General features: G+C 46.5%; 3 protein-coding genes across 4 annotated transcripts in view; all 3 read right to left on the minus strand.

The window, feature by feature from the left end:
• The window catches only part of LOC308343026 (protocadherin gamma-C4), a gene marked incomplete at its 5' end in the record, with an annotated part of 174,801 nt that overhangs the window by 154,987 nt on the left and 5,270 nt on the right, over positions 1–14,544 (minus strand). The window contains one exon of one of the 2 annotated variants that reach the window (XM_080803832.1): positions 6,194–8,608. The exons of the other annotated variant lie outside the window; for it this stretch is intronic. Coding sequence (XP_080659958.1) covers positions 6,194–8,608 — 2,415 coding nt within the window. Of the gene's footprint in view, positions 1–6,193; positions 8,609–14,544 lie in introns of those variants that run through there. 2 annotated transcript variants of the gene reach the window in all.
• Positions 1,207–3,698, minus strand: LOC308342614 (protocadherin gamma-A4-like; the record flags this gene model as incomplete). The annotated part of the gene is given in 2 exon segments (XM_080803208.1): positions 1,207–1,265; positions 1,268–3,698. Coding segments are annotated over 2 exon segments (2,490 nt in total).
• LOC308342615 (protocadherin gamma-A3-like) lies at positions 11,519–13,998 on the minus strand (the record flags this gene model as incomplete). Its single annotated transcript, XM_080803209.1, is given in 2 exon segments — positions 11,519–11,557; positions 11,560–13,998. Coding segments are annotated over 2 exon segments (2,478 nt in total).

Raw genomic sequence — 14,544 nt, forward strand, 5'->3', positions numbered from 1 at the left:
ACAGAAAGAGAGATCACAAGTAGGCAGAGAGGCAGGCAGAGAGAGAGGAGGAAGCAGGCTCCCTGCTGAGCAGAGAGCCTGATGTAGGGCTCAATCCCAGGGCCTGGAGCCCACAACCCCAGCCGAAGGCAGAGGCTTAACCTACTGAGCCACCCAGGCGCCCCTGCCACTGTTTAATTGTATTGGAAAATACCCTTTCAAGGAAAAAAAGAAAACTTAAAGCCAAGTGTAAAGAAGAGTAAATTTAAAAATAATCTAGAATCAATAACAGCTTCATAGAATATTTCACTATGCTTTTACACAATTGCCTTTCATTTCTGTTCTTCTCTTTTTAAAAGATTTTATTCATTTATTTGACAGAGAGATCACAAGTAGGCGGGGGGGGGGTGTGAGGGGGGGAAGCAGGTTCCCTGCTGAGCAGAGAGCCCAATGGGGGGGTGGTTGATCCCAGGACCCTGAGATCATGACCTGAGCCAAAGGCAGAGGCTTAACCCACTGAGCCACCCAGGCGCCCCTCTTCTTTTTTTCTTTTTTAAAGGTCATTCTCTAGGGTGCCTGGGTGGCTCAGTTGGTTAAGCATCTGACTCTTGACTTCAGCTCTGGTCTTGTCCTCAGGATTGTGAGTTCTAGCCCTGCCTTGGGCTTCACGCTAGGTTTGGCACCTACTTAAAAAAATAAAAAATAAAAGCAATCTCACCGTCCAACAAGGGGGCTCAAACTCATGACCCGAAGATCAAGAGTCCCATGCTCTACCTACTGAGCAAATGCCCTGCATTTCACAGTTCTATTCTATCCTTTCCCTAATGCCTAAATGAAAAATGGCACTTAAAGAAGAGAGGCTGCGGTATACAATTAAGATACTGTTCCTGAAATTGTAACTAAATGAAGACTACAAATGTTAAGTAATGAACTTTAAGTAGTAACTACTATTGATTATTCTTGAGGGATCATCTGCCCCTCCCTTTTATTTTTATTTATTCATTTTTATAGATGAAAGAGAGCATGCACAAGCAGAGGGAGCAGCAGGCTCACAGTGGAGTTGAGAGCCTGAGGTGGGGCTCCCTCCCAGACCCTGGGATCATGACCTGAGTCAAAGGCAGACTCTTAACCAACTAAGACACCCAGGCGCCCCATGCCCCTCCCCTTTAAAGTAATAGAATACTAAAAAAGAAGTGTCTTTACTTCACATATTACCTAATATGTCTATTACCTTATACAACTGGAGACGTTTATATAGCTCTCTGCCTGTGTTTTGTGTGGCAAGATTGACTCACCAGTTGAAGACTAGGACCTCCTTTAGTTTCAAGTAAATCCTGAGTTACCAGAAGAGGCTCGCTTTTCCCACAGCTTTCCTGACTGATGAGCGTGTCCGCATAGTTGGGCTGGGGGAAAATGAGGTGACTCTTGCGCGAGTCCGCGGTGAGGGAGACCTCGTGCGAATAGGTCTGCAGGAAAGCCCGCACCCCGTCCACGCCCACGAAGTGCGAGGCCGGCACGCCCACCAGCCCGCCTCCTGAAGCCTGGAGCAGACGCGACGCGTGCCAGCGCCTCAGCCTGAGCGCCAGCAGCACGATGACGAAGGCGAGGAAGACGCAGGAGACTGCCGCCACCGCCACCACCAGATAGAGCGTGAGGTCCGCATCGTCTGGGTCGGCGGGGGTCCCGATGCTGCCCAGGTCCGCCAGGACGTCCGGGATGCTGTCGGCCACGGCCACGGTGAGCGTGACGGTGGCCGACAGAGGGGGCTGCCCGTGATCCTGCACCGCCACCACCAGGCTCTGCTTGAGCGCGTCTCTGTCCAGCAGGGCCCGCGCTGTGCGCACCTCGCCCGTGTGCAGCCCCACCGCGAAGAGCCCTGGCTCGCTGGCCTTGAGCAGGCGGTAGGACAGCCAGGCGTTCTGGCCAGAGTCTCTGTCCACTGCCACCACCTTGGTGACCAGGTAGCCGGGCTCTGCGGAGCGGGGCGCCAGCTCCACGCCTGTGGAACCGTCAGTGGGGAGAGCGGGGTACAGGATTTCAGGGGCATTGTCATTCTGGTCCACAATGAAAATATTCAAGGACACATTGCTGCTGAGTGGAGGGTTCCCACTGTCGCTGGCTCTCACCAATAGTTGCAGGTCTCTAACCTGCTCAAAGTCGAAGGAGCACAGTGCATACAGGACACCAGTATCAGAGTTGATGGAAACATAGGAAGACAGAGACAGCCCATGGAGTGTGTCTTCAGCCAAGGAGTATGTGACTCTGGCATTCTCAACGCTGTCAGGGTCTTGGGCAGACATGGATAAAATGGAGGCTCCTCGGGGGTTGTTTTCAGGAATGTAGGCAGAGTAGGAAGCATGAGGGAAAGCAGGTGGGTTGTCATTGACGTCTGCCACCTGCAGTGAGATGTGAGTTTCTGTAGAAAGTGGTGGCATTCCATGATCAGTGGCAGTTACTGTGATATTATATTCTGAAACTTCTTCCCTATCCAGTGTTCTGCATGTCAATAGCTGATGATAATTTCCATAGGTCTTTTCAAGTGTGAATGGCAGATTATCCAGAATAGAACATGTGACAAGGCCATTCTCTCCTGAATCACTGTCGTGCACATTGAAAAGTGCAATTACTGTACCTGGGGGAGAAGTTTCTTGGACAGAGCTGGTGAGAGATGTAACAGTGACTTCTGGAGCATTGTCATTTACATCCAAAACTGTGACCAGTACCTTACTTCTGGCTCGGAGACCAGGTCCATCATGGGCTTCTACATCTATATCATAGAATCCAGAGTCTTCATAATCTAGATCCCCCAATACTGTTATGTCCCCAGTCAAAGAATTCAACTGGAATAGTTGGGACATTTTATCTCTCACTTTACGGAATGAATAGGTTACTTCTCCATTGGCTCCTTCATCTGGATCAGTGGCTTTTACAGTGAGTAGCCGGTAGCCCACTGGCACGTTCTCTGGAACCTTCACGTGGTATTCTGGCTGAGTGAATACGGGAGCATTGTCATTGGTATCCACAAGCGTTACATGAATCTTGACAGTACCAGAGTGAGCCAGGTCACCCCCGTCAAAGGCGGTGAGAAGGAGGTGGTGAACAGCCTCCTCTTCTCTGTCTAGAGCAAGCTCCAGCACTAGCTCAGGGTACTTAATGCCATCCGCTCCACTTTGCACGTCTAGAGAGAAGTGAACATTGGAGCTGAGCTGGTAACCCTGCAGGGAGTTTACCCCAACATCTGGATCAAAAGCTTCAGGAAGAGGAAATCTTGTCCCAGGACTTTCATTTTCAGCAACTTTTATTTCCCTTTGCTCTGTCCCAAAGTTGGGCGCGTTATCATTAACATCGATGATCTCCACTTCTACTCCAAAAATCTTTACTTTGTCCTCCAGAAGAATCTCCAGGCTTACTACACACTTTGGAGATCTATCACACAGCTCTTCCCGGTCTATCTTACCCGCGGTGACCAAGCTGCCGCTTCGCGGGTTCAGAGCAAAGAGCTGTGTCTTACCTCTGGAGATGATGCGGACTCCTCGCTCTGACAGTTCCAGAGGCTCCAGTCCCAGGTCCTTGGCGATATTGCCCACGTAAGAGCCTTCCTCCAACTCCTCAAGCACTGAGTAGCGGATCTGTTCGGCCTGGATTTTCCACAGGGCCCCCAGGAGAACGCAGATCCCGACCAGCCGGCTGCATTTTGGGCGATAAGGAGGAGCCGCCATTATCGCCCCGCCTCAGAGCAGCTTCCGCTTGGGCGTTTCCTCAGTGGAGACCGGAGAAGCCCCAGAATCTTCAAGGTCCAAGATTTTGTGCTTTCACCGTTGAACGTTGGAGTTCGGGGGTCCAGTCTTAGGTTTCCTTAAGCCGCAGGGCTAATGCTTTGTGATGCAGAGATCTTTTGGTTTGGATTAAATTCCTGGTTATCTGTTTCCCCTGATTGGTGAACAGCGACACTCAGAGTCCTAACCTGTTACTACAACCCATTCTTGGTGAAGAAAAGCACTACCTGTTTATACCATTTCTTTTCCATAACCTATTTCCCCCCCCAAAATAAAATTCAAGCTCCTGTTATTTTATTTGCAATGAAAATCCAGGCATGATCCAAAGCTTACTGTACAATAAATCTTCCAAACCAATTTATTTATTTTCAAATAAAATATGGTGAATTTTCTAAGAATTTTTTCTCTTTTAAAACTCTTTTTAAGTTTTTCCATTATTTTTGTTCCTAGTCCATTTTCAGTGCAGTGCATTGTGTGAGGGGCACATTTATCCTTCCCAGAAACAAGGATGAACTTGAAGAATGAAAGAATAGGTGAAAAAACAGTGTCAGGTCAGGGAGGTTGGAGGTCTGAGGTCTAGGTCCTTACCTATGCGGAAACAAGTTTCCTCACATGAGTTGACCCTTTAGAATCTGGGACAACTTTTCAATTTTCTTGTAAGAAAATATCTACTGTTCAAGAGCTAGTCTTTCTCCTGTGCAAATGAGCTTAGCAAATATGATAATAATTTTGGGAAGCTAATTTGTTCATTAATTTTGTATACACAAGATTTTAGGTCACAGGCTATGTTTGTGATTATTATGTTCACAATGTATCCTCAAACTTTAGAACAGCATCTTTCATAGAGTAGATATTCAAACAGTTTTTCAGTGTTTAATGAGTGCATTACTAATATAACTGCAAAGCCCTAAATCAATGGGTAAATAACTCTGATGTTTAAAATAAATAATAAAGAAGACAGAAGAGTTAAACTGAAGCTTTGTCTGTAAAAAGGAGACAATATTCAGTATCTTTTCATATAAGGATACATCCTGAATGTATTATTTTACTATCATTTATTAGTTTACTTAAGGTGTGATTTTAGAAAGAACTACTAAAAGGAAAATTTTCAGTAGTTGTATATTTATTGTAACTGCATGTTTAAGCTTTCTTACACATGAGTACTTTGAGTGATTAACTAATCTTAGAAAATTTAATATAAAGCAGGAAGTAGCCAGTTCTTTAGATTACTCCTCACATAATAATTAGCTTCTAGAAGTTACTTATAAATTTTAATCAGACAAGAAGGCCCACTATTTATTCAGAATTGTAAAATCATCAGACTTTGGAGAGCAGAGTAAAGGTAATTTTCACAATCCTCAAAGGAGTCACAAATTGCTGGGGACTGAGAGGTTAAATGAGATGTCGTGAAAAACTTTGATTCACTTCTCAGAAACCTATACTAAAAAAAAAAAAAGAAAGAAACATGGAAGAGGCTTTATATACAAAAAGTTTCAATACATTCCGTATTATGACAGTCAAAAAGTAGGAAGAGTATAAAAATTATTTCAGAATGGTTAAGATTATTTGTTTAAAGATCTTATTTTTTGTAAAGATTGTATTTATTCGACAGAGAGAAAGAGCACAAGCAGATGGAGCAGTAGACAGAAGGAGAGGGAGAAGCAGGTGCCCCCCCCCCCAACCCCAGCAGAGAGCTGGACTCGGTGCTCGATCCCTGGATTCTGGGATCATGACCTGAGCAGAAGGCAGACGCTAAACCAACTGAGTCACCCAGGTGTCCCTAGAGATCTTATTTTTAAGCAATCTTCATACCCAACGTGGGGTTTGAACCCACAACCTGGAGATCAAGACTCACATGTTCTACTGATGGAGCCAGCCAGATGCCCAGAAAGTTATTTTTGAATGAGATAATAGAGTGCGAATAAAACTGACCCAAAGTTAGTGATCCAAATCAGTCTTTGCTACATGTGATAAGCAAAGAAATGCTGAGACTTAATTCCTGAAGGCTCAATTAAAAATACATATTGCAGCAAAAAGATAAAAAAAACTATATTTGATGAAGATGAACATTAACTTAAGCAGAAAGAACTGTCAGTAAATTCATAGAGAATAAAGCTTGAAGTGCTCCCTTTGGTAGCACCTATACTAAGAATAAAGCTTGAAAAAAATAGTATCACACATCAGCTAACACAGGCAGTGTTATTACTAAAGGTAGTGGCATCCACGAACAAGCTCTCTTTAGCAATATTTTCTGAACATACAAAATCGTCAACAGTACAGACTGAGAAGTTCTAATCAGCTACCAAGACTACTGAGCAATCTAGACACCAATCTCCACCCACCCAATACACCTCTCCTACTACTAACATCACTAGGAAAATGAACAATAAAAATAATTATGCACGACTGAGAATAAAAGCAGGTTTGCAGAAACTCACGGGAGACGCAAAAGACGAATCAGAAACGATTTGGGGGTCTTCACTGCTGACACATACATCCATAGAAGTATCGTCACAAAGGAGATCCTGAGGAGGAACCATGTCTGGTTTCAGGTTGGAAAAAGTAAACTCTGTCTTAGCTAATCGTGAGGCCACGCACAGATTGTAGGAATAAGGCAAAGTCCCTTCACTGTAACTGGGGAGAACCCCAGGTCCGGACTTGGAACTGAGATCCTGCCGAAAGCAGCTCCAGACAGCGGGGCTGGAGGAGCGGCGTAGGCGCAGAGCAACCGCCAGAATCACCGCGAGGAGGAACAGCACCGAGATCAAGGCCAAAGCCACCACCAGGTAAAACTGCAACTCAGCCTGAGGGTCAGAGGGCTTAGGGCGGTCGCTGACATCTGGCAGCACCTCCTGCAAGCTGTCGGCGAAAACCAGGAGCAGCGTGGCCGTGGCCGAGAGCGGCGGCTGTCCCCCATCCCGCACAGCGACCAGCAGGCGCTGGCGGGCCGCGTCCCGGTCGCCCAAAGCACGCGCCGTGCGCACCTCGCCCGTGCGCAGCCCCAGGCTGAAGAGTCCCGGCTCCCTGGCCTGCAGCACGTGGTACGACAGCCAGGCATTGTGTCCCGAGTCGGCGTCCACCGCCACCACCTTGGTGACCAGGTAGCCGGGCTGCGCGGCGCGCGGCACCGTGTCGAACAGCGCCGAGCCGTCGGGCCCCAGCGCCGGATACAGCACCCGCGGCGCGTTGTCGTTGCGGTCGCCCACCAGCACGCGCAGGCTCACGTTGGCGCTGAGCGCGGGCGAGCCCTGGTCGCGCGCCTGCAGGGTCAGCTCGAAGGCGCGCAGCTGCTCGTGGTCGAAGGCGCGCTGCGCGAACACCACCCCGCTCTGCGCGCCCACGGACACGTAGGATTCCAGCGCCCGTGGCTCCAGGTCGCTGGCGACGATGGAGTAGGAGACGCGACCGTTGGGCCCCAGGTCGGGGTCAAAGGCGCTGACTTGCGCAATAGAGGCGCCAGGAGGATTGTTCTCGGCCACGTGGACCACGTAGGAAGCCTGGTGGAAAATGGGCGCGTTGTCGTTGATATCGCTGATATGTAGGGTGACGCTTGTACTGGAGAATAGGGAGGGCTTGCCCTTGTCAGTGGCGGTGATAGTGACATTGTACTCGGCCATCTGCTCCCTATCTAGGGCACTGTCAATCACCAGCTTGTAATAATTCTTGGAGGTGGATTCTAATTTGAAAGGAACATCTTCCCGAATATAGCAGGTCACCAGACCGTTTTGCCCAGAGTCACGGTCTCTCACTTTAAAGAGGGCTACTACAGTTCCAAGGTCTGAGTTCTCGGGAATCTGGCTAGAATAGGACATCAGTGTGACTTCTGGGGCATTGTCATTCTCATCAACAATTTCAATCTGAACATTACAGTGAGCCGTGTGTACCCCTCCATCCTTGGCTTCTACAACCAACATATATCTACTTGTCTTTTCAAAGTCCAATGTACCATTGGTTGTAATGTCACCAGTATTTGGATTGAGATTGAAGAGGAGGCTGGTACTTGTTGGGGCACTGAGGAAGGCATAGGTGATCTCTGCATTATCACCCTCGTCCTGGTCGGCAGCCATCACTTGGAGCACAGAGGTCCCCGCGGGCACATTTTCTTGGAGGCTAACTCTGTATGTGTCCTGGCTGAACACTGGAGCATTATCATTGGCATCAGTGACCTGAATCCGGATCTGGGTGGTGCCGCTTAGTGGAGGGTCTCCACCGTCCATGGCGGTCAGGATTAACTGGTGGGAGCTCTGCTGTTCTCTGTCCAGAGGTTTTTCCAGAAGTAATTCTGGGTATTTACTTCCATCAGGATTTTCCTTCGTTGTCACAGAGAAGCGCTCGTTGGAGTTGATAGTGTATATCTTCAGTGAGTTACTTTCTACATCTGCATCTTGTGCAGAATCCAGAGGGAATTTTACACCTGGTAAGGCTGACTCACAGATTTCCAAGTCAATGCCTTTTGCAGTGAAACGTGGTGCATTGTCGTTAATATCTTGGATTGCAACAATCACATGGAAAACATTCATTGGATTTTCAGCAACCATTTCAAATTCCAGTGCACACTCAGATTTCCTTCCGCAGATTTCCTCTCGATCTATCCTACCGTGCACTAACAAATCCCCACTCTCTGCATTCACACTGAATAAATTCTCTGCACTAACCCGCAGTTTTCGAGCTGGCAGTTCCTGGACATTGAGCTTCAGGTCCTTGGCAAGATTCCCCACCCGCAAGCCCTTGGCCAGCTCCTCCGGAATAACGTACTGGATCTGCTGGGAGATAGCCCCCCACAACAAAGACAGCAGGAAGAGAAACAGTACCTGAATTTTCATTGGTTCAGCTTTTCTGGAGCTTCTTTGCATTTTTTGAACTCCCTGGGAAGCTTCTTTTCAGAATGTCTCTGGGATGTTTAAAAAAAAAAAAAGCAGTGACAGCACCTGGACTTTTGTAATTTGAGGGTAGGACTTCAGCTGGTGGGTGCACGGGCACTGCCTCGGCGTTCGGATGTGCGCAGGACAAAGCTAGAAAACACCGCCTAACTCTCCGGCAGAACTGAGAACCTTTCTTCCCTTTGGTCAACAGCGGCGCCCGGAGGTTGTCTGGAAGAACTGCATATTGTCCAGCTATTTACCCTCAACGTGTAAGCTCTTGAATCTATGTACCTTGTCTATTTGTTGGAAAAACCAAGTATTCATATTTTCCCTCTAAATTTGATATGTTCTAGTTTTCACCACTTCATAAGCAATGCTATAATTTTACATTCTTTTTTGCATTAAAAAAATTTCACAAGGCTTACACTCATTTTTTTCGGTTTTGGGGGCAAAAATATCTTCACTTATTTATTTCACTGTATTCACGAACACTGGCATGAGTAGTATGGATTTAACCAAATAAGTTACTGACTTTTTATTTATTTGACAGACAGAGATCACAAGTACGCAGAGAAGCAGGCAGAGAAAGAGGAGGAATCAGGCTTCCTGCTGAGCAGAGAGCCTGATGTGGCTCGATCCCAGGACCCTGGGATCATGACCAGAGCCGAAGGCAGAGGCTTTAACCTACTGAGCCAGCCAGGCGCCCCTAAGTTACTGACTTTTTATCCACATTTTAGTGAACTATGATCCTTACGTTTTTGTAAAATCCATAATATCTTTTACATAGTGTTTTAACTCTCTCCATAAATACTTTACCATTCAGTAATACTTTCCAAAGATATAGTTTTTGCAAAAAAGAGTGAGTCAAGCCCTAGACTTATTTTATTTTATTTTTAAAGATTTTATTTATTTATTTGACAGACAGAGATCACAAGTAAGTGGAGAGGCAGGCAGAGAGGAGGAAGCAGGCTCCCCGCTGAGCAGAGAGCCCGATGTGGGGCTCGGTCCCAGGACACAGGGATCATGACCTGAGCTGAAGGCAGAGGCTTTAACCCACTGAGCCACCCAGGCACCCCCCCCCAGACTTATTTTAATGTACTGCTCATTTTTTTAAAGCATAGGCAATCTTCACATTAAGTACAGCACAGCCTGATATTTTAAGTGACCAATTTAGTACACATGCTTTTATACAGCACAATCTTGTGAATGCCATATTTATTTTTATGAAATCAATGATTTTTACTATATGAATGTAAATGCAATACTCCATGGTAAATCAGCTCCAGCTGATTTATACCATTAATAAGTATAATGAATTTACCCTGATCACTGGTAAATCTTGGAGAGGTGTTGAGAGCCCTTAGACACTCCATTTTGAAACTTACCCTGTAATCCTTGAACTCATCTTGGGTGACTAATACAAATACCTTTATTTCAAATAAACTACCAAATTAGATACCAATATAGTGATTTATTCTACTGTCTTGCAGTGTTAATACACACTCACATTACACTCCAGTCAGAACAGACTATTATCTATTTTTCTAGGACATTATTTTCATTGTTTTCCCTACTTCATGACTTTATATTTTCTGTTCCCTTTGCTGTTCCCTTTTCTATTATAATGAATTCTTCCCCCTCCTTAAGAAAATCCTTTTTAGTGAAATGGAATGTCTGAGACCTTTCATTACCTACAAAAATAGATGAAAATTGTACTCTCTGTACACTTTCACAACATTTATGTAGGCTTTGTTTTATACAAGATTCTTAGAAAATTCGCTTTGAGCATCTAAAGTTCCCTTGGTATTACCTATTTAGTAATTTTTCTCATTATGAGGAAAGTCATACTAATATCACTTTATCACACTATAAAGATTTTCCCTTAAAGAAGACATTTTGAAGATCATGTGCCTTTTTTCCTGAGATGTATTTGCATGTTTGAGTGAAAATACACTTTTTCCCTGCTCTGTTATTTTGTTCAGGCCCTGCATCTCACACTCTTGAATATATCTCTTTCTAATATATTGAGGGAGAGAGATGTTCCTTTATTTGAAATCTAAAGAAATATATTTTGGTCTCATTTTGGATGACTCTCTGAGGTGATTTCATGGGTGAAAATAATTTCATAAATTTCTGACTCAAGAAAGTTGTAGGACTCTATTCTATTGTTGGAATAGCTGGTCTGGAAATGTCCTGCTGAGATGAGACATATCTCCTTGCATTTTTAAAGATCCTTCTCAAGGACAAGAAATGTCCCTCCAAGACTCATAACGGTTTAGGCAATTGACCTCCCCACCTTCAGACAAAAGGCTGAAATCAATATGAATGCACACATACACCCACACATACTTTAGGTATACACAGTGAGGAATATGGCCAGGTAAAACCACTTGACCAAGCTGTACATTTTTTTTTTACTCAACAGTTTCTATGTCATTGAGATGAAGAGTGTGGCCTGGTGTGGAAAGAGCAAGCATTTTACAGGCACCTAAGGTATCTAGTACTTATATTTTTGTTTGTATCAGTCAGGATAAGCTAAGTAAGTTGGAGTGACAAACTTCAAATCACAGGAAGTTAAAATGAAAAAAAGTCTATTTATCACAGGTATACACATCAATGTATGACAACCACAGAGCTCTTCTCTTGGTATTCAAGCACTCAGGTCGAAGAAACAGTCACAATTTCAAAAAGTAACACAGAGATCTAGAAATTCTTACAATGCCAACAGGAGCTTCCTCCAGAGAGAGGCACATATTACTTCCATTTACAGTATATTGGCCAGAATTTGATACCCAGGGTCACTCAGTCATAACCAGGTCAGGAAGATCAGATACTTATGCAACAGAACTAAGGACTATCACATTGTTTTATTTTCAAATAAATGTGTTTTAAATCTTTATATTAGCTACACAGCCAAAATTGTTCTTCATAGTGTTCCAAGAAAGAAATAAACTTACCTGAAGTAGGCTGGGGTCTCCTTTCGTTTCTAGTAAATCTTGAGATACCAGGAAGGACTCGCTTTTCCCACAGCTCTCCTGGCTGATGAGCGTGTCCGCATAGTTGGGCTGGGGGAAGATGAGGTGACTCTTGCGCGAGTCCGCGGTGAGGGAGACCTCGTGCGAATAGGTCTGCAGGAAAGCCCGCACCCCGTCCACGCCCACGAAGTGCGAGGCCGGCACACCCACCAGCCCGCCTCCTGAAGCCTGGAGCAGACGCGACGCGTGCCAGCGCCTCAGCCTGAGCGCCAGCAGCACGATGACGAAGGCGAGGAAGACGCAGGAGACTGCCGCCACCGCCACCACCAGATAGAGCGTGAGGTCCGCATCGTCTGGGTCGGCGGGGGTCCCGATGCTGCCCAGGTCCGCCAGGACGTCCGGGATGCTGTCGGCCACGGCCACGGTGAGCGTGACGGTGGCCGACAGAGGGGGCTGCCCGTGATCCTGCACCGCCACCACCAGGCTCTGCTTGAGCGCGTCTCTGTCCAGCAGGGCCCGCGCTGTGCGCACTTCGCCCGTGTGCAGCCCCACCGCGAAGAGCCCTGGCTCGCTGGCCTTGAGCAGGCGGTAGGACAGCCAGGCGTTCTGGCCAGAGTCTCTGTCCACTGCCACCACCTTGGTGACCAGGTAGCCAGGCTCTGCGGAGCGGGGCGCCAGCTCCACGCCTGTGGAACCATCAGTGGGGAGAGCGGGGTACAGAATTTCGGGGACATTGTCGTTCTGGTCCAGCACAAATATGCTAAGCGTCACATTGCTGCTGAGTGGAGGGTTCCCACTGTCGCTGGCTGTCACCCATAGCTGTAGGTCTCTAACCTGCTCATAGTCAAAGGAACGGAGCGCATACAGGACACCAGTGTCAGAATTGATGGAGACATAGGTGGAGAGAGGCGATCCCTGGATAGTATCCTCAGTCAGTGCATAAGTGATGTGGGCATTGTGGATGCTGTCGGGATCCTGGGCGATCACACAGAAGATGGAAGCTCCTCTGGGGTTGTTTTCAGGAATGTAGGCAGAGTAGGAGGACTGACTGAAGGCAGGTGGGTTGTCATTGATGTCTTCAACATGCAGAGGGATATGAGTGCTCGTGGACAGTGGGGGATTTCCCCCATCTGTGGCTCTGAGAGTGATGTTATATTCAGACACCTGTTCACGGTCTAGAGATCTGGCTGTCACTAAGCGGTAATATTGGTCTATTGATTTTTCTAAATTAAATGGCATATTTCCCAGGACAGAAACTGTGACTTGCCCATTTTGCCCAGAATCCTGATCGTGCACATTGATAAGGGCAATTTCTCTTCCAGCAGGAGCCTCTTCTGGGACTGATCCAGTAAGAGAAGTGATTGCAACTTCTGGGGCATTGTCATTCACATCCAGAACTGTGACTAAAATCTTAGCTCTTGAAAGGAGACCAGGTCCATCTTGTGCTTCAATTTTAATTTCATAGAATGTAGCATCCTCATAATCTAGACTTTTTAAAATTGATATATCTCCAGTCACTGAATTGAGATCAAACATCTGAGCGACTTTCCCAGGCATTTTATCTAGAATATAGGACACTTGAGCATTGAATCCTTCATCAGGGTCAGTGGCATTCACTGTGAGCAGCGTGGTACCCAATGGCAAGTTCTCTGGAACACTTACTTGATACTCAGATTGAGTAAATACTGGTGGGTTGTCATTTGCATCCAGAACTACCACTTGGATGTACAAGGTGCCAGAGCGGACAGGGTTTCCACCATCAGAAGCAGTGAGGACAAGCTGGTGAACTTTCTTTTGCTCACGGTCCAGAGCCCTCTCTAGTACCAGCTCTGGGTACTTGGCCCCATCAGAGACATGCTTCATAGCCAGGGAGAAGTAGTCACTGGGGCTGAGGTGGTAGTTCTGAAGGGAGTTCATGCCCACATCTGGGTCAAATGCAGTCTTAAGTGGAAATCGAGTTCCAGAAACTGTTAGTTCACCAATTTTTATTTCCAATTCCTCTGTTAGAAAATCAGGAGCATTATCATTAATGTCTTTAATTTCTATTTCTACTTCAAAAATTTTCAATTTGTCTTCAACCAGGATGTTAAATTTCACCAGACACAACGTGCTCTGAGCGCAGAGCTCCTCCCGGTCTATCCTACCTGCTGTGACCAAGCTGCCGTTTCGCAGGTTCAGAGCAAAGAGCTGCGTCCTACCTCTGGAGATGATGCGGACTCCATGCTCCGCCAGCTCCCAGGGCTCGAGTCCGAGGTTCTCGGAGATGTTGCCCACAAAGGAGCCTTTGTCCAGCTCCTCCTGCACTGAGTAGTGGATCTGCCCGGATCCAGTCTTGCACAGCGTCCCCAGAAGCACGCTCAGCAGGGTCAGTCCTTTGCAGTGCTTGAATGTCAGGTATTTGGTCATTTTCTCTTTGGTGAATTATTTTCTGTGAAATAGGTTCCAGCTGCCCACGACGGACTCAAATATCATTTTTTCTCAAGGAACTAAGCCTTTTATGGTCCTAATTTAGGAGTCACAGAGCTGGTTGACTGACAAGGTGAGCTTTGTAGCAGCCTCCGATCTTCTGCAGTCTGATTGACTCGTTCTTTGCTTTTTAGGAACAAGGAAATGGTGGACTAGCTCTCCAGCTCCGTTTTCCTTCTTGAGTGGTCAACAGCGACACTCAGAGGCCTATTGGTTTACTGCACCCTCTCAGACAAACCCAAGTAAGTTTTGTTTTGTTTTTTTTTTTAAGATTTTATCCATTTGACAGAGATCGCAAGTAGGCAGAGAGGCAGGCAGAGAGAGAGAGGAAGGGAAGCAGGCTCCCTGCTGAGCAGAGAGCCCGATGCGGGGCTCGATCCCAGGACCCTGAGATCATGACCTGAGCCGAAGGCAGAGGCTTAACCCACTGAGCCACCCAGGCGCCCCCCAAGTAAGTGATTTTTAAGTTTCCCAACACCTGCATTC

The sequence above is a fragment of the Martes martes genome (assembly GCF_963455335.1).
Source record: "Martes martes genome assembly, chromosome: 5".
Lineage (NCBI taxonomy): Eukaryota > Metazoa > Chordata > Mammalia > Carnivora > Mustelidae > Martes > Martes martes.